At 44.6% G+C, this 22,157-nt stretch overlaps 1 protein-coding gene and 1 long non-coding RNA gene across 5 annotated transcripts in view; one reads left to right on the top strand and one right to left on the bottom strand.

The window, feature by feature from the left end:
- LOC141271924 (gastrula zinc finger protein XlCGF66.1-like) overlaps positions 1-10,926 on the bottom strand; it is a 22,630-nt gene extending 11,704 nt beyond the window's left edge. For 2 of the 4 annotated variants that reach the window (XM_073682166.1, XM_073682169.1), the window contains exons 1-7: positions 10,838-10,926; positions 9,400-9,560; positions 9,177-9,326; positions 8,868-9,047; positions 8,663-8,786; positions 8,485-8,579; positions 8,196-8,286 (exon numbers count right to left, since the gene is read on the bottom strand). In XM_073682166.1, the coding sequence (XP_073538267.1) occupies positions 8,196-8,286; positions 8,485-8,579; positions 8,663-8,786; positions 8,868-9,047; positions 9,177-9,254 (568 nt within the window). In that variant the 5' untranslated portion in view covers positions 9,255-9,326; positions 9,400-9,560; positions 10,838-10,926. The remainder of the gene's footprint in view (positions 1-8,195; positions 8,287-8,484; positions 8,580-8,662; positions 8,787-8,867; positions 9,048-9,176; positions 9,327-9,399; positions 9,561-10,837) is intronic. The other 2 variants (XM_073682170.1, XM_073682167.1) reach the window with 2 other exon arrangements.
- Positions 10,927-22,157, top strand: LOC141271943 (uncharacterized). Its single transcript, XR_012321948.1, has 3 exons — positions 10,927-11,682; positions 11,926-12,227; positions 21,287-22,157. It is a non-coding gene; the product is annotated as an uncharacterized lncRNA (long non-coding RNA).

Genomic DNA, 22,157 nt, shown 5'->3' with positions numbered 1-22,157 from the left:
GCCGCAAAGCCAGCCACGAGGCTCGACCCACAAGCTGCAAAGCCAGCCACGAGGCTCGACCCACAAGCCGCAAAGCCAGCCACGAGGCTCGATGCACAAGCCGCGAGGCTCAACGCACAAGCCGCGAGGCTTGACGCACAAGCCGCGAGGCTCAACGCACAAGCCGCAAGGCCAGCCATGAGGCTCAATGCACCTAAGCCACAGCACCTAAGCCGTCAGGCTGCAAGCCACCTTCTCATGCTGTGTTACCGAACCACAAAGCCCTAGGCCAAATATCAAACGTTGGTAGGTAGGTACTGAATCATTGAAAGTAGATTATCCCAGACTGATGTTAGCATTTCAGAGCCCAACTGGGCCCCTGTACTCACTGTCATTCTTACTAGAGGCTGCTATAGAACACCACATGGTGTTCCATGATTCACGGCTGCTCCAGACATGTGCTCAAGGCTGCTCATCCTTGACGGCAGGAAACCACATTGAAGGAGGAAGTGGGAGTTGCCTTTTTATTTTGTGCTCAGGGCTTCCTGTCCAGTAACACGGGCGGATCCTACTCTCTCATGTGTGCTGTCATTGGGGAAGGGAAAATCTGCAATATTTTTGCACAGGGATGGCCATCAATAATGGCGAGAAATGAGAAGAGACATTTTTTCTGTCCAACATGACTGGCCAATTCAGTTGAGAGACCCCAATGAAGAACCCGCTTCATGTCTGGTTCAGCGACAAAGGTGTTTCTGGATGGGACCCGAGACAAGTCAAAAGGAGAGACAGGAAGAATATTGGAGGACTCAATGATGTGCTGAGGCTCCTCCTCCTGGTTAGAAGACAGAAAGGAACTAGAAAGCGCATCCGCCTTGATGTTCTTGTCTGCCAGCCGGAAATAGAAAACAAAATCAAAGCGGGCGAAGAACAAAGACCACCTGGCTTGACACGAATTTAGCTGCTGCGCGGACTGAAGATAGGCTAAGTTCTTGTGGTCAGAATAGAAAATTACAAGATAAAATGCTTATTAAAGTAGAAAGCGCCAATCCTCCAAAGCAAATTTAATCGCCAACAGTTCTCGATCGCCTATCGAGTAGTTGTGTTCCGCGGCCAAGAAGGCTTTGGAAAAGAAACAGCAGGTCACCATATGTCCAGCAGGAGACTTCTGAGTAAGAACGGCACCAGCCGCTGAGGAAGAAGCATCCACCTAAAAAATAACTGCTTATTACTGTCAGGTCTATGCAGCACTGGAGCTGAAGAGAAATCTTGTTTTAAGGAAAAAAAGGCACTTTCAGCCTCCGGAGTCCATACACTAGGGTTAGCACCGTTTCGGGCCAGGTCAAACATTGGGTGATGCGAGGAGAAATGTGGAATGAACTGGTGGTAGTAATTTGCGAATCTCAGAAACCGCTGGGTAGCTTTCAGGTCGTCAGGACGAGGCCACTTCAGAACGGCAGACACTTTCTCTGGATCTATTCTCAGTCCGGTCTCAGAGATGATGTATCCTAGGAAGGGAAGAGAGATTTGCTCGAAGACGCAATTCTCAAACTTGGGATACAAACGGCTCTTCCTCAACCTCTGCAGGACCTGACGAACATCCCACCTGTGAGTGGGTAGATTGGGGAAGAACACCAGTATGTTGTCCAGGTAAACCACCACACAAGAGTCGAGTAGGTCCCAGAAGATATTCACTAATTCTTGGAAGACTGCTAAGGTATTGTAGAGCCCAAACGGTATTACGCATTACTCATAATGGCCATTCCGTGGTGTTAAAGGCAGTCTTTCATTCATTCCCCTGGCGTATTCGGATTAGGTTATATGCTCCCCGCAGATCAAGTTTAGTGAAGATACTGGAACCACTGTGACGATCAAATAACTCTGACATGAGGGGCAGGATATACTTATTCTTGATAGCTATGTGGTTAAGGCTCCAATAGTCAATACAGGGACAGAGAAAGCCATCCTATTTTCTTAACAAACAAGAATCCTGCTCCAGACGGGAAGGATGATTTCTGGATAAATCCCCTGGCTAGGATCTCCTTGATATATTTGGACATGGCTCAGGTCTCTGCCTGGGGCAGAGGGTAGATATGGGCTCGAGGAGGAGAAGAACCAGGAAGAAGATCTATAGGGCAGTCAAACAGCCTGTTTGGTGGTAGCCTCTCCACCTCCTTATCGAAAACGTCCGTGTAGGAAATAAGTCAGAGGCAAGCCTGGTTAGTTTGATGTAGTAGCCGGAAGTCGAGCAGGAAGAATGGGAACATGACATTTCTAGTGACAAGTCTGACTCCAACCATGTATGTCTCCAGTCCAAGTCAGGCTCATGTGCTCGTAGCCAGGGCAGGCCCAGGAACAGGGAATGGGACAGACCTGGTAGCACATAAAAGGAGATCTTCTCAGAGTGCAACATTCCTACCCAAAGTTCTATCGGCTTGGAAAAAAAATTAACCATTCCTACCCGAAGTTCTACCAGCTTGGAAAAAAAACGGCTTCGTATAGAGGTCTCACATCTACGGATGATACTACTAAAGAACTCAGCAGACGTCAGATGAGGATCTGGAATCGATCTGCTACGGCATGTTGTATGAAATTTCCAGATAGGCCTATTCAATGAAACTTATGTTGCCACAGAAAACGGACAATGACAGAGTCAGTGGAGGAGATGATAGCAAGGGTTGCCTCTCCTACTGGCCCTTGGCTTTGGCGTTTCCTGGCTTCTTGGGACAGGAGCGAATTACATGTTCTTAACTGCCACTGTAGAAGCACATACCCTCGGCACGACAGACTTCCTGATGACACTCGGCCAGTTTCACCCAGTCGACTTGCATGGTTTCAGAGGAAAGTGCTGAAACTGGGGTCTGTGGCTTGATTGGACTTTGGAAAGTAGGAGCCAAGCTCATAGGTTTTAGGAGCGTTCCAAGAAAGTGATCCAAGAGAGAAGACCTAAGGTCGATCTGGGTTGCCAGGGATATCAGGTGAGGTGGAGAGGTGGGAACATTTCAACCGGACATCTCTTCCTTAATTCTCCCCAACAGGCCCCCCTAGAAGGCGGCTACCAATGCCTCGCATTACCAAGCGAGCTTGGAGGACCGGGTACGAAAACGGACGGCATATTGGCGCACAGTGAGATTTCTCTGGAGAAATATGAGGAGGGAGGATGCTGCAGAGGAAACACAGCCTGGCTGAAAGACCTTGCGGAAGGCTACTAGAAAAGTCTGGAGGTTGGAGACTAGAAAATCCCCTCTCTCCCATACTGGATGGAGCCACCACTGAGCTTAGCCAATAAGATGGGACATGATGAATGCCACTTTGGATCTGAAGAGAACTGATGTGTGAAGCGCTCAAACAGCAGCGTGCATGGATTGATGAATCCGAGGCATAGAGTAGGATCACAGTCATAATGTGGTGGGGCCAACAGACGGGGTCTGGAACCAGGAACATAGCTGGTAGACTGGAGAGCTGCAGCCGCAGAGGTCAGTGTGTCACAGTCCTCAGATAAGACAAGATTTTGTTCTTCTGGAGGGAGACTTCCTGGTAAAGGTCAGAGACTGGAGAGGATGGAGAGCCAGCGGGTTCTATAGCGTAAGCAAACTGTAACGGAAACGGTGGTGGAACCACAGTGCCGTGGACCAAGGGGAGCCTGGAGGGGCGTGACTAGGTGAACACCAGACCCTTCGCTAGAGTCCCTGAAGGTATGGTTAGATTTGGCTTCAGATGGACACCAGGTGCTACTCCAGTATGGAGCTCGAATATGGCAGCTGACCCCCAAAGCGGCAGGAAGCTGGAAAGGCCAGGAATGGGAAGGCTCGGCTGGTACAGGCAGACATGGCAGGTATACTGGAAGACAAGGCAGGTGCTGGCATGAACGGTTGATATATCGGTAGGCCCGGCAAGTGCAGGCAGGTACAGCTGGTATACATGCGAGCACGGCCGATGCAGGCAGGTATGGCTGGTACACAGATAGTCATAGCAAATATATTAGAACAGGGAACCTGAGAACTAGCAAGCATGCAAACAAGCAGGGTGAACCCATTGCTCAAACACCTCCCAAGAGGTGGAGGTGCCTTAAATAATAAGTGTCTCCCGGACGTTGGCTGGGGTCACTTTAGGATGGCGCATGCTGTCTCTTTCAGAGACCGTGTGCACGCGCGCCTTAAGCACAGTGCCTGGGGATCTGCCAGGTGTGCGAATACCCCGGGAGCCAGCAGCAAGAAGAGGAAAACAAGGTTTTGTCTATTTAGTGACCAGTGGGAACATGCACACCAAATTATATTCCAGTACATCTCTTTAAGTTTTTTTTTTACCTCTACTAAAGGTAACATCCTCACCTGTGATCTGTTTGCTTGTAATCAGTGTGTGTGCAGAAAAGCTGAGTGAGTTTCTGGGATCCAGACAGACTCTTTCATCTTTCATCCAGCCACTGACGTTTCTAGATTGTGAGTCATGAGGAAAGCAAAAGAATTGTCAACAGATCTACGGGAAAAGATAGTTGAACTGTATAAGACAAGAAAGGGATACAAAAAAAATATCCAAGGAATTGGTGATGCCAGTCAGCAGTATTCAAACTGTGATTAACAAATGGAAAATCTCGGGCTCTGTAAAAACCAAACCACAGTCAGGTAGACCAACAAAAATTTCGGCCACAACTGCCAGGAAAATTGTTCGGGATGCAAAGAAAAACCCACAAATAACATCAGCTGAGATTCAGGACTCTCTGAAAAGTAGCGGTGTGGCTGTTTCAAGATGCACAATAAGGAGGCACTTGAAGAAAAATGGGCTGTATGGTCGAGTTGCCAGAAGAAAGCCATTACTGCACAAATCCCACAAAGTATCTCGCGTGCAATACGCCAAACAGCACCGAGACAAGCCTCAAAACTTCTGGAACAAGGTAATTTGGAGTGATGAGACCATAATTGAACTTTTTGGCTACAACCATAAACGTTACATTTAAAGAGGGGTCAACAAGGCCTATGATGAAAGGAACACCATTCCTACTGTAAAGCACGGAGGTGGATCGCTGATATTTTGGGGATGTAAGAGCTACAAAGGCACAGGAAATTTGGTAAATGTTGAAGGAAAGATGAATGCAGCACGTTATCAGCAAATACTGGAGGCAAATTTGCACTCATACGCCCGGAAGCCACGCATGGGACGTACTTGGACATTCCAACATGACAACGATCCAAAACACAAGGCCAAGTCGACCTGTCATTGGCTACAGCAGAACAAAGTCTCCTGACCTCAATATCATTGAGCCACTCTGGGGAGTTCTCAAATGCGCAGTTCATGCTAGACAGCCCAGGAATTTACAGGAACTGGAGGCTTTTTTACCAAGAAGAATGGACAGCTTTACCATCTGAGAAAATAAAGAACCTCATCCACAAAAGACTTCAAGCTGTCATTGATGTTAGTGGGGGCAATACACGGTATTAAGAACAGTGGTATGTGAACTTTTGATCAGGGTCATTTGAATGTTTTTGGTTGTCATTAAGATTTAAAAAAAGAAAACACAGTAGTCTGACAATAAATGGCTTCACCCAACCAATAACCATGAGTGGAGAAAAAGATATTTTGTTATCATTCATATTCTCTGAAACAAAGCCAAGAAAGGGAAAATTCTGCTGGGGTATGTAAACTTTTCAGCACAACTGTAGACATATGCTGCGATCTTCCGAAACCTGAAATAGAGGAGGCCACTCTCTGTCGCAGTATCCCCCATGACAGTTTCTGACAGAACGCGTGGGCAATTAACTTTCCCAATAAGCCACATGAGAGACTGATTATTGTAGAGGGCTGAACCAACCAGTCACACTTAATTCTGCTCATTATTATTGTTTTATGTTAATTTGTATCACTTAATGTTGAGCAGAATTAAGTCTACTAACTCGCTGCTATTGTTAATATATGACGATAGGGCTTATTGTAACTTGTATTCTTACCGGTAGTAGCTAAACAAAACCATATAATTTGCAGCTTTTTATGAAGTTTATATAAAACAGTAAATTATACTTATTCTGTTATTCAGCCCTTATGCCACAGTTCCTTCAAACAGTATAATGTTGCCTCGCACAGTATGTCACTAGAGAGCCCCCCACATTGTATGATGTCCCAACATAGCCCCCTTGCACACTACTATGTCCCCACACAGCCCATCTACACAGTATAATGTCCCAACACAGCCCACCTACACAGTATAATGTCACTACACAGCCCTATACATGGTATGAGGTCTCCAGAAAGCCTTCTTGCACAATATGATGTCTCCAAACAGCACCTCATGCGGTATGATGTCCCTCACACGCCCCCCCTTGGCACAGTATTATATCCCCATGCAGTCCCCTTGCTCAGTAGTATGTCACACAATCCCCTGGTACAGTATTATATCACTACAGTTTACCAAAATGTACTGTAAAAAAAATAATTCTCCTGCTGTTCCGGACTGTGCAGTTTTCAGAGGCAAAGCTGGAGAGATGTATTGACGTCATCGCACCCAGGGCTGTAGAGTCGGTAAGCCAAAACTCCGACTCCTCAATTTCCATGACACCGACTCCACGACTGTGACTCCCTCATACATGGCTCATGTTTAAGTGATAAATTTACTGTAGCACAGATTCATCTCAGCTTAAAGTCTAGACCCCTTAGGTGAGGAATAGGACAGACAATTATAGGACATTTCATAACTTTCCCAAATTCTTATGAAAAAAATATTCTCCACAAACTGTATTAAACTACTGTACCCAATTTATTATAGATTTTAGGAGTTGGAGTCGGTCCATTTTATACCGACTCCGATTCTGACTCCACAGCCCTGATCGCACCTATTGTGATCTGAGACGCACAGGACCAATTATAGAAGTGATAGCTAAAAGCCCCCCATTCCATCATTGTTTTCACAGGGATCTGCATCCCGGTATTTAAGCAGCTGATCCCCCTCATGTTAACCCCTTCACGCAGCAGGCAATTTCGTTTTGTTCATTTTCATTTTTTCCTCCCCTATTTCCTAAAGCCATAACCTTTTTATTTGTCCGTCCACATAGCCATATGTTAGCTTGTTTTCTGTGGGAAGAATTATACTTTTGAATGACACCATTCATTTTATCATATGAGGCGCTGGAAAGCGGGAAAAATTCAATGTGCGCTGAAATTGCAAAGAAAAAGTGCAATGACACAATTGTTTTTTTATTTACCATGTTCACTATGCGGTAAAACTGACCTTTGTAAAAAAAATAAATTTCTTGTGTCGTCATTTTCCAAGACCTGTACCATTTTCAATTATAATATGGGACTGTGTGAGGACTTCTTTTTTGTACCCTGAGCTGATGTTTTTATGTATACCATTTTGGGGGAGGTAAGATGTTTTAATCGTTTATTGCAATGTTGGACAAAAATTCTGGTGGTTTGATTTTTTCTCGTTACGCCGCTTACCGATGGGATTAATTTATTTTATATTTTAATAAACTTTTACGAATATAGCAATTCCAAATGATTTTTTTCTTTTTATTGCTTTATTTTTTAATGGAGCAACTTTTTTTCTTTTTAAAAACTTTTTTTTCTTCACTTTTTACTGTATTTGTTAGTTCCCTTAGGGGACTTGAATCTGTAATAGTCTGATCGTTCCTACGATGGACAGCAGAGCTACAGCACTACTATATATAAAAAATCATGGTCTCTTATGAACGAAAGCTAAATGCTGGCTTTCACGGTAGAACAGTCATGACGAGCATGGAGGTCTTCAGCAGACCCCCAGCTGTCATGGTAACCCATCAACGTCCCACTCTGCTCCTCCCACAGCTATCAGAGGCAGATGATGGCTGAATAATACAGCCATCATTTGCCTGGAAAGTTGCGGCCTGTCTGTGACCAGACAAATGATGTAGCTGTACGTCATATTTCGATAAGGGGTTAAAAGTAGAATATCAAAACTTTTTAAATTATTAAAAAAATAATAATAAATTAGTACTTTATATTTTTTCAATTGTTGTAAAAAAATTTTTTTTGATACATTCCCTTTCATTATCCAATTCTTTTGTGCTCCAAGAGAAAAGCTGCTGCCAGAGGTCTCGGCCTCGCAAGACATTCATGTGTAAGATGAGGTCAGAAGTTGACGGAACAAGAATTCAGTTGACATCTATCATTTTTGGAAGTCACATCAGTTACACAATAAAAGTTTTTAAAAAATATCAGACTATTCACTGCATGTAGTGGTTACTCCTCACCTGTGCTGTTATCTGTAGGAATCTCCTCTTTACACCGCTCATCACCCCTCACATATGTCTCTGTAGTATTAATATGGGGGAGATCTTTACCCTGAAACAAATATTGTAAAAGTCACAGACAGATGGAGAAGTCACATCTATGATCAGCTCTAATCCTGCCATCTCCACCATTCTCATTACACAAGTATAAAACATCTAATATTGATGGATAAAACAAGACTAAACACAAGACCTTCACAGCCGTCTACACATCATTGGGGAGATCTCATGACACCTTCTCTCCATCTACCTGATGATCCTGAGGAATATTGGGTCTTTCTTGTTTACAGTCCTGTGGAAGAAGATGGGGACATCTCTCTGGTGTTGTCCGCTTACTGGATAAAACTGGAGGAAACACATACAGGGACTGAATTCATTCTTTAAATACAGATAATTATAGGCCATGTGTATTCAGTCCCGTCTATTACCTGGTGATGAGAGGGGCTGGGGAATCTCCATCATGACGTCCTTGTACTGATCTTTGTGTCCTTCTAAATACTCCCACTCCTCCATGGAGAAATAGACCGTGACATCCTGACACCTTATAGGAACCTGGCACATACAATGATACCATCATCCCCGATCACTTCATAGAGTTACTGTATAATGTCCCAGCATTCCCAGCAGTGTCACCTCTCCAGTCAGCAGCTCAATCATCTTGTAGGTGAGTTCTATTATCTTCCAGTCATTGATGTCCTTATGTATCAGGGGGTGAGGTGGAGACCCTGTGATTGGGCTCAGGGTTCTGCCCCATCCCTCAGACACAGGAGCCTGACAGCGATCACTAGAGGTCTTCTTCACTACTGTGTAATCCTGGTTATGGAGGGACACATTAATAAATCTCACTACAGACATTTCCAGAGTCCTCACCTCTCCTGTTCTGTCCATCTGTTATTCCCATAGATACGAATGATGTAATGTGACGTCATCAGAATCTCTCACCTCTCCAGTAAGCCGGAAGAGGATCTCTAGGGTGAGGTGTAATATCTTCTCCACCATCTTGTCCCTGTCCATATCCATCCTTGATGAGTCAGTCAGAAAAATTCTCTTCTATAGAAGATCTCCACTGAGAGAATCCGATATTTTAGAGACCTGAAAGAAAAGAAGATGAGTCAATGTGAAATCATAAAGTTTTGATAAAATAACAGTTATATCAGCAGATTACCATTAGAGGATCAGTAAATCTGCTGCCGTGTAGTCCTGCATATTCAAAGGGCTTTGTAAAACCTCACCACAGATGGGCAGCTTTCTGCCTATGCACGGTGTACACAGAAAGGCGCCAATCAGTGGTATGCACAGAGCTCAGCGTTCAGGGAGTTGGTAGATCTGCAGTAGATAAAACAGTGTGATTTTAAAAAAATACAACATGCAGCCCAGTAAGTGACACACCAAAATAATCAGGATCGCTGCCCCTATATCATGCTTCTCTCAGACGGGGCAGCAAAGTCCATTTAAAGTATGTAAGGGAAATTCATTAAACCCTCAATAGGGTCTGTCTGGTGCCACAGGTTTCTGGTATGCCAAGGGTTGTGGACCTGGCTATTTTCGTATTTCTGTCCCTAAAACAGAACAGAAATATGAAAATAATATGAATAGAGCCCAAAACATATCTCCCTTATATGTATGATAAGCAAGTAATACTAAAGTAACGTTAATGCTCTGTACACAACAGGGCTTCAGATTCTTTTGTTCTGTTCTGCAAAGACGTGAACAGAGCCTTAAGCTAGGAGAAGGCTCCACTGCAAGTTCTTCATATAAAGAAAAAATATTCCTAGCTTCTCCTTCCTATTAACCCCTTCACGACATCTGGTGTATATATACGACGCTTCAGGGAGTGCGTTTCCGCAAACCGCTGTACATGTACGGTGTTACACTAAGTAATATCCCAGGGTGGATGACATTATTGTCCACCACCTCCCTATAGAATTATAAAGGCATATTTCACATTTTCCCATTATAAAAGTTATCCAACTAGAATTCTCCAAAATAATATCAACTAATAATATTCCAGCTTTCATTTTACTGGAGTAGTTCAAGAAATGAAAGCTGAGCTCTGATTGGTTGCTGTAGGAAAATAAATTTTATTTTAGAAATTATGATAAATGAGGCCCCAATTTTTTCCACAGAAATTTCCATCACGGTATAAAATCCACAATCCGATCCTACAATGTAACGTGTTCTTGTTTTCTCCCTTATTCTGCTCCACAATCTCCCCCAGGATAAGTGGAAGGGGGCACCATCTCCAGGAATAAAGGGGTTAATGTCCCCTGTATACATGAGCACATCCAGCGTTATATTACTGCAAATATACACATGGCAGAACTGGGGGAAGGGGGCACTATCTCCGGGAATGGAGGGGTTAATGCCCCCTGTATACATGAGCACATCCAGCGTTATATTACTGTACATATACACATGGCAGAACTGGGGGAAGGGTTCACTATCTCAGGTAATGGAGGGGTTAATGCCCCCTGTATACATGAGCACATCAAGCGTTATATTACTGCACATATACACATGGCAGAACTGGGGGAAGGGGGCACTATCTCCAGGAATGGAGGGGTTAATGCCCCCGCACCCAGTAATGGGGTCTCCCCACATACCTCCACCTGCAGAGCCGCCACCACATATATGGCTGTTCTGTGCGCACAGGACCTGTGATGAGGTCACAGGAGGGGAGGAGTCAGGGGTCACATGATCAGGGGCCTCAGTGGATGCAGGACTCTGCTGTGCTGGTTGTCATGGTGCTGGATGAGGTGAAGGTTATGTGTGGGGTCAGGAGGGATTTAGAGTGTGGATGTAGAAGAGCCGCGTGTGTACGAGGTGTACGGAGCAGAGCCGTGTGTACGAGGTGTACGGAGCGGAGCCGTGTGTACGAGGTGTACAGAGTGGAGCCGCGTGTGTACGAGGTGTACGGAGCAGAGCCACGTGTGTACGAGGTGTACGGAGCGGAGCCGCGTGTGTATGAGGAGTACAGAGCAGAGCTACGTGCATACGAGGTGTATGGAGCGGAGCCGCGTGTGTGCGAGGTGTACGGAGCAGAGCCACCTGTGTACAAGGTGTACGGAACAGAGCCACGTGTGTATGAGGTGTACGGAGCGGAGCCGCATATGTACGAGGTGTACAGAGCGGAGCCGCGTGTGTACGAGGTGTACGGAGTGGAGCCGCGTGTGTACGGAGCTGAGCTACGTGCATACGAGGTGTATGGAATGGAGCCGCGTGTGTGCGAGGTGTACAGAACAGAGCCACGTGAGTATGAGGTGTACGGAGCAGAGCCGCGTGTGTACGAGGTGTATGGAGCGGAGCCGCGTGTGTACGAGGTGTACGGAGCGGAGCAGTGTGTGTATGAGGGGGCTTCCTCTTTTAGCCCATTGACCTCACCACAGCCCTATCCCAGAATACCGATGGTTGCTAGTATGGTCTAAAAGTCTGATTGTCAGTTGTTATGGTAAATATTTATACTTTGCTTTATTATTTATACAATTCATATATCTTTGATAATTTTGTATTTTAATATTAGCTTTATAAGTGTTATTCTTAAAAAACAGGGTGTTGTCTCTGATATAGAGATGTATTAAAGCCTTCATTTGTTTCTGAACGCATAGTAAACTAGTTATAACCAACCTCCTAAGGAATGCAGCAGAAGACATAATTTACGACTTTGTTTTTACCAACTTATCTTCCGTTTTAGGTAACGTAATGTAAGCCACTCCCACTTTCCTTGTCTTTGTGGTTTATAATAAAAACTTGTGACCAGGCATCTGAAGGCAGACAAGTCTGGGACACAGAATTGGTTGTGTGTTCTCTTGTCTCCGATGGATCGACTACCTGATTTGATCAAAGTTGGCAAACGTGTGAAACCCTTTGAGTTTCTCCTAAAACCTTCTATACAGTTTTCCACATCATTACCGAAATCCAGGATTGTCAGAACTGGACATCCTTTGGACCCGACTGCAAGGATATCTCTCTCGGAACACTGAATGATGATCCGCGGTGAGTAGCCCATTGTGTTACTAAACATTCAGTGTTACCTAAAGGGCTCCAAGATGGGCAATTGGTGGTCTGAACAAGCGCATGGGTGCCACACCATAAGTTTGTCCCCTTTTATGCCCATAGCAGCCAGAGATGCAGATGTGTTATGTGCAGCATGAGACGGGGCATTATCATGCATGAAAATGATCTTGCTGCAGAATGCACGGTTCTTCTTCTTGAACCATGGAAGGAAGTGCTGTTTGAGAAACTCAACATACATTATGGAGTTCATCTTTACCCCTTCAGGGATCCTAAAAGGGCCGACAATTTCTCTCCCCATGATTCCAGCCCAAAACATTACTCCACCTCCTCCTTGTTAGCGCCGTAGCCGTGTTTGCATGGGGTGTCCATCAACCAGCCATCCTCCACTCCATCCATCTGGACCATCGAGATCATTTCATGCATGATAATGACCCGTCTCATGCTGCACATAACACATCTGCATCTCTGGTTGATATGGGCATAAAAGGGGACAAACTTATGGTGTGGCACCGATGCTTCCCTGACCTCAACTCCATTGAGAACCTCTGGAGCATCATCAAAAGGTGTGTCTATGATGGCGGGAGGCAGTTCACATCTAAGCATCAGCTCTGGGAGGGTATTCTGTCCTCATGCAAAACAATTAAAGCAGAAACCATCCAAAACCTGACAAATTCAATGGACGAGAGAGTTCAGAAGCTCCTTTCCAACAAGGGGTCCTATGTGCAAATGTAACATCACCTAGAATAAAGTTTTGAGTTGAAAAGTGTTTGATTTCAGTTTGTAATAACCTGCTAATGCTTATAATTTAAAAAATGACCATTTTTTTGTTCTTTATTAAAATGAAAAGGTTGAAAACTCTGCTGTGCATAATAATTTGGAACATGCATTTTGAGTGCAGTTTGAGTTTTTTATTTTTTTAAAAATATACTGTTATCATAGGCCGTTTGTACAAAAACCTTTCAATTGTACTCTAATAGTTATTTGACTGGAAAATTACAATGACTGCAATTCATATAGGTAATTTGGGAAAATCTGAGAAAATATTATTTGCATAATAATTTGGAACACAGTGTACACTGCTCAAAAAAATAAAGAGAACACTCAAATAACGCATCCTAGATCTGAATGAATGAAATATTCTCATTGAATACTTTGTTACGTACAAAGTTGAATGTGCTGACAACAAAATCACACAAAAATCATCAATGGAAATCAAATTTATTAACCAATGGAGGCCTGGATTTTGAGTCACCCCCAAAATTTAAGTGTAAAAACACACTGCAGGCTGATCCAACTTTGATATAATGTCCTTAAAACAAGTCAAAATGAGGCTCAGTATTGTGTGTGGCCTCCACGTGCCTGTATGACCTCCCTACAATGCCTGGGAATGCTCCTAATGAGGTTGCGGATGGTCTCCTGTGGGATCTCCTCCCAGACCTGGACTAAAGCATCCGCCAACTACTGGACAGTCTGTGGTGCAACGTGACGTTGGTGGATGGAGCGGGACATGATGTTCCAGATGTACTCAATCGGATTCAGGTCTGGGGAACGGACGGGCCAGTCCATAGATTCAATGCCTTCATCTTGCAGGAACTGCTGACACACTCCAGCCACATGAGGTCTGGAATTATCCTGCATTAGGAGGAACCCAGGGCCAGCCGCACCAGCATATAGTCTCACAAGGGGTCTGAGGGTCTCATCTCGGTACCTAATGGCAGTCAGGCTACCTCTGGGGAGCACATGGAGGGCTGTGCGGCCCTCCAAAGAAATGCCACCCCACACCATTACTGACCCACTGCCAAACCGGTCATGCTGAAGGATGTTGCAGGCAGCAGATCGCTCTCCACAGGGTCTCCAGACTCTGTCACATCTGTCACATGTGCTCAGTGTGAACCAGCTTTCATCTGTGAAGAGCACAGGGCACCAGTGGCGACTTTGCCAATCCTGGTGTTTTGTGGCAAATGCCAAGCAACCTGCACAGTGTTGGGCTGTGAGCACAACCCCCATCTGTGGACGTCGGGCCCTCATACCACCCTCATGGAGTCAGTTTCTAACTGTTTCTGCAGACACATGCACATATGTGGCCTGCTGGAGGTCATTTTGCAGGGCTCTGGCAGTGCTCCTCTTGTTCCTCCTTGCACAAAGGCGGAGGTAGCGGTCCTGCTGCTGGGTTGTTGCCTTCCTACGGCCCCCTCCACGTCTCCTGGTGTACTGGCCTGTCTCCTGGTAGCGCCTCCAGCCTCTGGACACTACGCTGACAGACACAGCAAACCTTCTTGCCACAGCTCGCATGGATGTGCCATCCTGGATGAGCTGCACTAGCTGAGCAACTTCTGTGGGTTGTAGAGTCCGTCTCATGCTACCATGAGTGTGAAAGCACAATCAACATTCAAAAGTGACCAAAACATCAGCCAGAAAGGATTGGTACTGAGATGTGGTCTGTGGTCCCCACCTGCAGAACCATTCCTTTATTGAGGGTGTCTTGATAATTGCCAATAATTTCCATCTACTGTGTATTCCATTTGCACAACAGCATGTGAAATTGATTGTCAATCAGTGTTGCTTCCTAAGTAACATAGTAACATAGTTTTTTAAGGCTGAAGGAAGACTAAGTCTATCTAGTTCAACCCATAGCCTAACTTGTTGATCCAGAGGAAGGCAAAAAAAAACATGTGGCAAACACTAAGCTCCACATTGGGGAAAAAAATTCCTTCCCGACTCCATACGACAATCAGACTAGTTCCCTGGATCAACACCCTATCAAGGAATCTAGCATTTATAACCTGTAATATTATACTTTTCAAGAAAGGCATCCATGCCCTTCTTAAATTTTAACAGTGAATAAACTCATTGCAACATCATGCGGCAGAGAGTTCCATAGTCTCACTGCTCTTACAGTAAAGAATCCCCGTCTGTGATTATGATTAAACCTTCTTTCCTCCAGACGTAGAAGATGCCCCCTTGTCCCCGTCTCAGGCCTCAGACTAAAAAGATCAGTAGAAAGGTCTTCGTACTGTCCCCTCATATACTTGTACATAGTAATAAGATCACCCCTAAGCCTTCTTTTTTCCACAGTAAATAACCCCAAGTGTAATAACCTGTCTTGGTATTGCAGACCCCCCAGTCCTCTAATAACCTTGGTCGCTCTTCTCTGCACCCGCTCTAGTTCAGCTATGTCTTTCTTATACACCGGAGACCAGAACTGTACACAGTATTCTAAGTGTGGTCGCACTAATGACTTGTATTGAGGTAAAATTATGTTCTCCTCATGAGCATCTATGCCTCTTTTAATGCATCCCATTATTTTATTTGCCTTTGCAGCAGCAGCCTGACACTGGCCACTAAACGTGAGCTTGTCGTCCACCAATACACCCAGGTCTTTTTCAGTTACAGTTTTGCCCAGTGTTTTACAATTAAGCATATAATTATACATTTTATTTCCTCTGCCCAAGTGCATTACCTTACATTTATCCCCATTAAAGCTCATTTGCCATTTATCAGCCCAAGCTTCTAGTTTACATAGATCCTCCTGTAATATAAAATTGTCCTCCTCTGTATTGATTACCCTGCAGAGTTTAGTGTCATCTGCAAATATTGAAATATTACTCTGTATGCCCCCTACAAGGTCATTAATAAATATGTTAAAAAGAAGGGGGGCCAATACTGACTCCTGTGGTACCCCACTGTTAACTGAGACCCAGTCTGAGTGTTTTCCATTAATAACCACCCTTTGTTTCCTATCACTGAGCCAATTCTTAACCCACATACATATATTTTCCCCTATCCCCAATGTTCTCATTTTATGTATCAACCTTTTGTGTGGAACCGTATCAAAAGCTTTTGAAAAGTCCAAATACACAACATCCACTGCATTTCCTTGGTCCAGTCCAGAACTTGCCTCCTCATAAAAGCTGATCAGATTAGTTTTCAAACAGAGGCTGGACAGACATCTGTCTGAGATGATCTAGTGAATCCTGCTTTGAGCAGGGGGTTGGACCAGATGACCCAGGAGGTCCCTTCCAACTCAACCATTCTATGATTCTATGATTCTATGATTCTAGTTTGACTGGAACGGTCCCTCGTAAACCCATGTTGATATTGGGTCATGAGGTTATTCTTCTTCAGATACTCTAATATAGCATCTCATAGGAAACCCTCCAGGATTTTACCCACAGTAGAGGTTAAGCTTACCGGCCTATAATTTCCAAGTTCAGTTTTTGTCCCCTTTTTGAATATTGGCACCACATTTGCTATACGCCAGTCCTGTGGTACAGATCCTGTTATTATGGAATCTTTAAAGATTAAAAATAATGGTCTATCTATGACATTACTTAATTCCTGCAGTACTCGCGGGTGTATCCCATCCGGGCCCGGGGATTTGTCAACTTTAGTGATTTTTAGACGCCGCCGTACTTCCAGCTGGGTAAAGCAAGTGACATTTACTGGAGAATTTTTGTTATCACTAATCATGTTTTCTGTCATGCGATTTTCTTGTGTAAATACGGTTGAAAAAAAATCATTTAGCATATTGGCTTTTTCCTCATCCTCATCCACCATTTCACCCAGACTATTTTTAAGGGGGCCAACACTATCATTTTTTAGTTTTTTACTATTTATGTAGTTAAAGAATATTTTGGGGTTATTTTTACTTTCTCTGGCAATGATTCTCTCTGCCTCAATCTTTGCTGCCTTGATTTGTTTTTCACAAAATTTATTTAATTTTCTATATTTATTTAATGCCTCATCACTACCTACTTGCTTTAGTTCTCTAAATGCTTTCTTTTTGTCACTTATTGCGCCCCTTACAGCTCTATTTAGCCATAGTGGTTTCCTTCTATTTCTAGCATGTTTATTCCCAAGGGGTATATATTGTGCACAGGTCCTATTCAGGATGTTAATAAATGTCTCCCATTTGCTTTGTGTAGCTTTATGTCTCAGGATATCGTCCCAGTTTATTACACTAAGATCATCTCTTAACCGTTGGAAATTTGCCTTCCTGAAGTTTAGTGTCCTTGTTACCCCTCTACTACACATCTTATTAAAGGTTACATGAAAACATATTATTTTGTGATCACTATTACCCAAGTGACCCCCAACTCGTATATTTGATATGCGGTCTGGCCTATTGGTTAATATTAGGTCTAATAGTGCCCCCCTTCTTGTTGGGTCCTGAACCAGTTGTGAAAGGTAATTGTCTCTCATAGTAGTCAAAAACCTATTTCCTTTGCTTGAACTACATGTTTCTGTCCCCCAATGTATTTCAGGGTAGTTGAAGTCTCCCATAATAATGACTTCTCCTTGAGTCGCTGCTTCATCTATTTGCTTTACGAGGATATTCTCCGCTACTTCCATTATTTTTGGAGACTTATAACAAACCCCTATCAGTAATTTATTATTTTTTCCCCCTCCCCTTATCTCCACCCACAGGGACTCTACATTTTCATTAGATTCACATATATCCTCCCGCAAGACAGGTTTTAAGGATGATTTTACATATAAACACCCCCCCCCTCGCTTGTTTGTACGGTCATTTCTGAACAGACTATAGCCCTGTAAATTAACTGCCCAGTCATGGCTCTCGTCCAGCCACGTCTCAGATATCCCTACCATGTCATAATTATTTTCCAACAAAATTAATTCTAATTCCTCCATTTTGTTGGTGAGGCTTTTGGCATTAGTGTACATGCATTTTATGTATCTCTCTGTACCTCTATTCCTTCTTACTTTATTGACTGTTCTAACCCCACCCCCAATTTCTTTATTTGTGCCCAGGTCACTATCTGCACTATCTTCCCCACCTATAAAATGAATACCCTCCCCCCCAATCCCTAGTTTAAACACTCCTCCAAGTGGACTGTTTGATTTCACAGAAGTTTGATTTACTTGGAGTTATATTCTGTTGTTTAAGTGTTCTCTTTATTTTTTTGAGCAGTGTATATCGGACTATAATACGCAGCCCCCACTTTCCTCCAAAATTTTGGAGGAAAAAATTGCGTTTTATAGTCCAAAAAATATGGCAATCTATGATCGTATGAAAACACAGAGATCCCTGTAGTCTCTGTACTTGCATCCTTTGTGACACCCCTGCCTTATGCAGGAATTGCAGATACTGTGTACAGAATCCCAATGGGGTAATTACTGTGTCTTGTGGGGCCCCATGTCCATGGATGTCCAAGGCGCCTCTGCCCTCCATGAGGACCACGAGTCATGGACACTTTCTACCTCCTATGATAGAAAATAATTTGCTGGTACATGATCCACCATTGGTATAGCCAATAAAATAATGGCCCTGATCACTCTTTGTACCCAGCTCCTGGATCCCCTAACATTTATAATGCTTCTCTATGGGGTTGAGGAGACATATCGGGCCACATGGGATGATCTAGTCTCAGTCATTTTACAGTAACCCCTTACTATTGCTGCTGTGAATCATGAATGGTCTTAGACATATAGTCCAGACCGTAAAGCGCACTAATCGCCAGGAGTGGCGCAATAGGTTGATCTGAAGGATTCAGCCCTAGGTGCTGCAGTAGAAAGCATGTCAAAGAAAGAGTTAATTAGGACCCTGCAGCAAGAAAGGGGAGAAGGAGGGGGAGTGGGGGAAGCAATCATTAAGAGATAGAGACTGCAGAAAAGTACATGTTGGTGTTGTGGGAAAGGGAAAAAAAAGGACTTTTTACTGCCAAATGTCCTGCAAAATCAACAGCTACTATCCTGAACCCCCTATAGGAAACTGGCAATGCAGATGCCTCCCTGTGCCCATTGTCACCCCTCAGGGACCCACACTCACTGTCCCCATTTCTCTGGGGAGGGACAAACTGTTACATTCATGATAGATACTGGAGCAGCCAGTACAGTATTAAAGCAAGAACACATCTCAGAAGGCATACTGTCCCCCGAATAGGTAAGTTGTGAAGGGGTGGAGAGACGAGCTACTAAATTACAAATGACTCAGCCCCTCTGACTGAATTTTCATGATTCAATTTCAATTGTGACCCAGGTTTTAGTTTCCCCTGATGTATATTTTAATTTGTTAGGGACAGAAGTGTTGCAGCAAATTGGAGCCTGCATAGAATTTAGTCCAAATGGCCCCAAGATGACTACCCCCTTAGATGAAGACACCCTGTGTAGTCTCTTGTCCCTGACAGTTCATACAGCCCAGGACAGTACACGCTCTGAACCCCATTCCCTAAATACTTGGTTCGAGAAGATACCCAGCCAGCTATGGACATGTTACAAAACTACCCATTCCCCGGTGGCAGTAAAACTTAAACCAGGTGTCCATCCCTCTGTATAAAGTAGCATCCTATAAGCACTGTGGAGAATGAGGTGATACATGATAACTCCGAGAGCTCCAGAGAGGAGGTATTATTGTCACTATAACCTCCCCGTTTCATTTTCCACCATATAACTATCAAATGCTGTAATGTTCTAAATCCAGCTACGTTATTACCATTGGATTTAGAAAAGGGAGGAGAATATTAGGGTGGGGAAGAGGGAGGGAGGATGAGTCAAGATCCGCCCTTGTTTTTCAAACTAGCAGATGAGGAAGCTCAGTGTGACATTGACACATGAACATGACTGTCAGGCACTGATGGAGGCAGACACATAGGGCTTGTTGGATATTACTGATGTACCCTGACTAACCCCTCTGCTGAGTATTTTGTAGATGGTTCCAGAGCTCGGTACAGTGATCAAGGACAGTTCATCACCGGGTATGCAGTAGTCCACAATGGTAAGGCAGTAATACATGAACCACTCTCCTCTAGTGGCTCTACACCAGAGGCTGCACTGAAGGCACTCGCTGCAGCATGCAATCTGGGAAAAAGTAAAAAGAGATTTATGTATTTTCGGACTTGAGATATGTTTTAAAAGGTCATACATGACTTTAGCGCCATTTGGCAGAGCCATAATTTTCTGGCCTCTGCTGGCAAACCTATGAGGCTGTAAAGCAGCTACTCACAGAACTCACCCTTCTCTGAAGGGCAGCTATCGGCACACACACAGGAATAAACTCCCCTTGCAGAAAGGAATGCCTTGGCCGACCAGGCGGCTAAGGAAGCAGCACGACTATCTCTGACTGGAATACTGGCCATAGCAGACATGGCGCCGCTAGGGGACTCAGTGCCCAAGAGTTCAGGAAGCCCTAGTGGCCGTTGATCGTGAACAACTGTAGGTCTTCCAGATCCAGGCTCCCCCACACGAACAGAACGCATGGGCCAAAGCGGGTGCTGTATGGTCAGAGTCAGGGGTATGGCAGGTAAACACCAGGATTTGCCTCCCACGCTGCCTGTTCCCCATAATGGCTTCCCTAGCACATTCCCCCGGTACACAACTCAAAGGGTGTTATGTGTGCAGTGGTGCTTCAAAACTGGTGCTCCCCAAGGTTCCCTAATGTGGCTACAAAGTATGTCTCGTATGTGCAAAACATAACCCCGGTAGACCTATTCGAGTTCTAGTAAAATGCACGCCAAAACCAGATTACCCATTTCAGAGACTACATACAGTTACCTAAGGTGGGTACTTATGAATACGTCCTAGTATGCATTGATCTCTTCCCTTGGTTGCCTGAAGCTTGGGCTGTGACCAAAGTTCAAAACAAAATTTTGATAAGTGAGTTGGTTTGTAGATATGGGGTAACCAAAACCACAGAGAGTAACAGAGACACACTTCACTAGAGAACTGATGAAACAGATCATGGCCATTCTGGGGATTGAACAGGTTTTCCATGTTCCTTATCACTCACAAAGTAGTGGGAGGGTGTAACGTTAATGGTACTCTGAAATTAGAAATCCTGAAGTGCATGGAGGAAACACACTTGTCCTGGGTAGAGTGCTTACCCGTTGCATTATATTCAGTGAGGACTGCCCCAAGGGGTAGAGAGAGGCTGTCGACTATGACATACTGTTTGGTAGTGTCCTTAAGATAGAGTTGTATTTCCCGCTGCAGCTGCAGGCCTCTTACAGTTCCCTCACTGAATATGTCTTAGAGTTGCACAAATATCTGACTGTTACTCATAACCGTGTTCTTTCCTCCAGAACCCAATTGTATAAGCGGCCCACACATTGGTACCAGAAGACTGGGTCGTGGTCAAGAGACATATGAGGAGACCACTGAGCCCAGATACAGTGAGTACCGACCACTGCTATTTCTGTCAACCTCCAAGGCAAAGATACTTGGATTAATCTCAGCCACTGAAAAAAGTCCTGATCCCTGGCAGCAGCAAAGATGATGACCCGGCCCTTTGGACCATGTTGATGGCAATTGCATCCTTTTCCCTAACTCTCAATGAGGTACTAAAGGAGGTGAGGACTGGGACAGCAAACTGATAAGTATCAGCAAGTCCTGCTGTGAGACATAGTTTCTAAAGACTGCCCTAAGAATTGCTGGATATGCACTGATAGCCCAATATCCTCTGATACTATGTCATATGAGGTTTTCAACTATAGCTGCTTCCATGAAGAGACTTTTGATACTGCTCGTTACGACAGAGAAAACCTCTGATGCAAGGACTTTTGACTTATATACGTTGTCATGGGAGACCCCCGCCCCCCCCCCCCTAAAAGCAGGCTCACAAGCCGCATTCCAGGGCCGGCGTCAGCACCCGGCGCACCTGAGCAGGCGGGGGGGGCCCTCACCGTCAGCGCCCGCTCCCCCCCGCATGCTCAGGGCCCCGGCACCCAGCACACTACTTACCCCTCCCCGTGCCTCCGCAGCAGCTCCTGCATCCTCCGCGGCTGCTGCACTGTGACGTCTCAGGTCAGAGGGCGCGGTGACGTCTTTACACTGCACTATCTCCTGAGCAGTCAAAGCGCAGAGCGGGATGAGGCCGGCGACGCCAGAGTCCGGAGCAGTGGCAGCAGGTGAGATGTGAGGTGAGTATTTGATTTTTTTTTTTATTATATGGAG

The sequence above is a fragment of the Phyllobates terribilis genome, unplaced genomic scaffold (genome assembly GCF_046119375.1).
Source record: "Phyllobates terribilis strain yellow unplaced genomic scaffold, ASM4611937v1 Scaffold_5__5_contigs__length_657084704, whole genome shotgun sequence".
Taxonomy (NCBI): domain Eukaryota; kingdom Metazoa; phylum Chordata; class Amphibia; order Anura; family Dendrobatidae; genus Phyllobates; species Phyllobates terribilis.
Note: the sequence above shows the minus strand (reverse complement) of the source record. Positions and strands in the feature narration are given on the sequence as shown.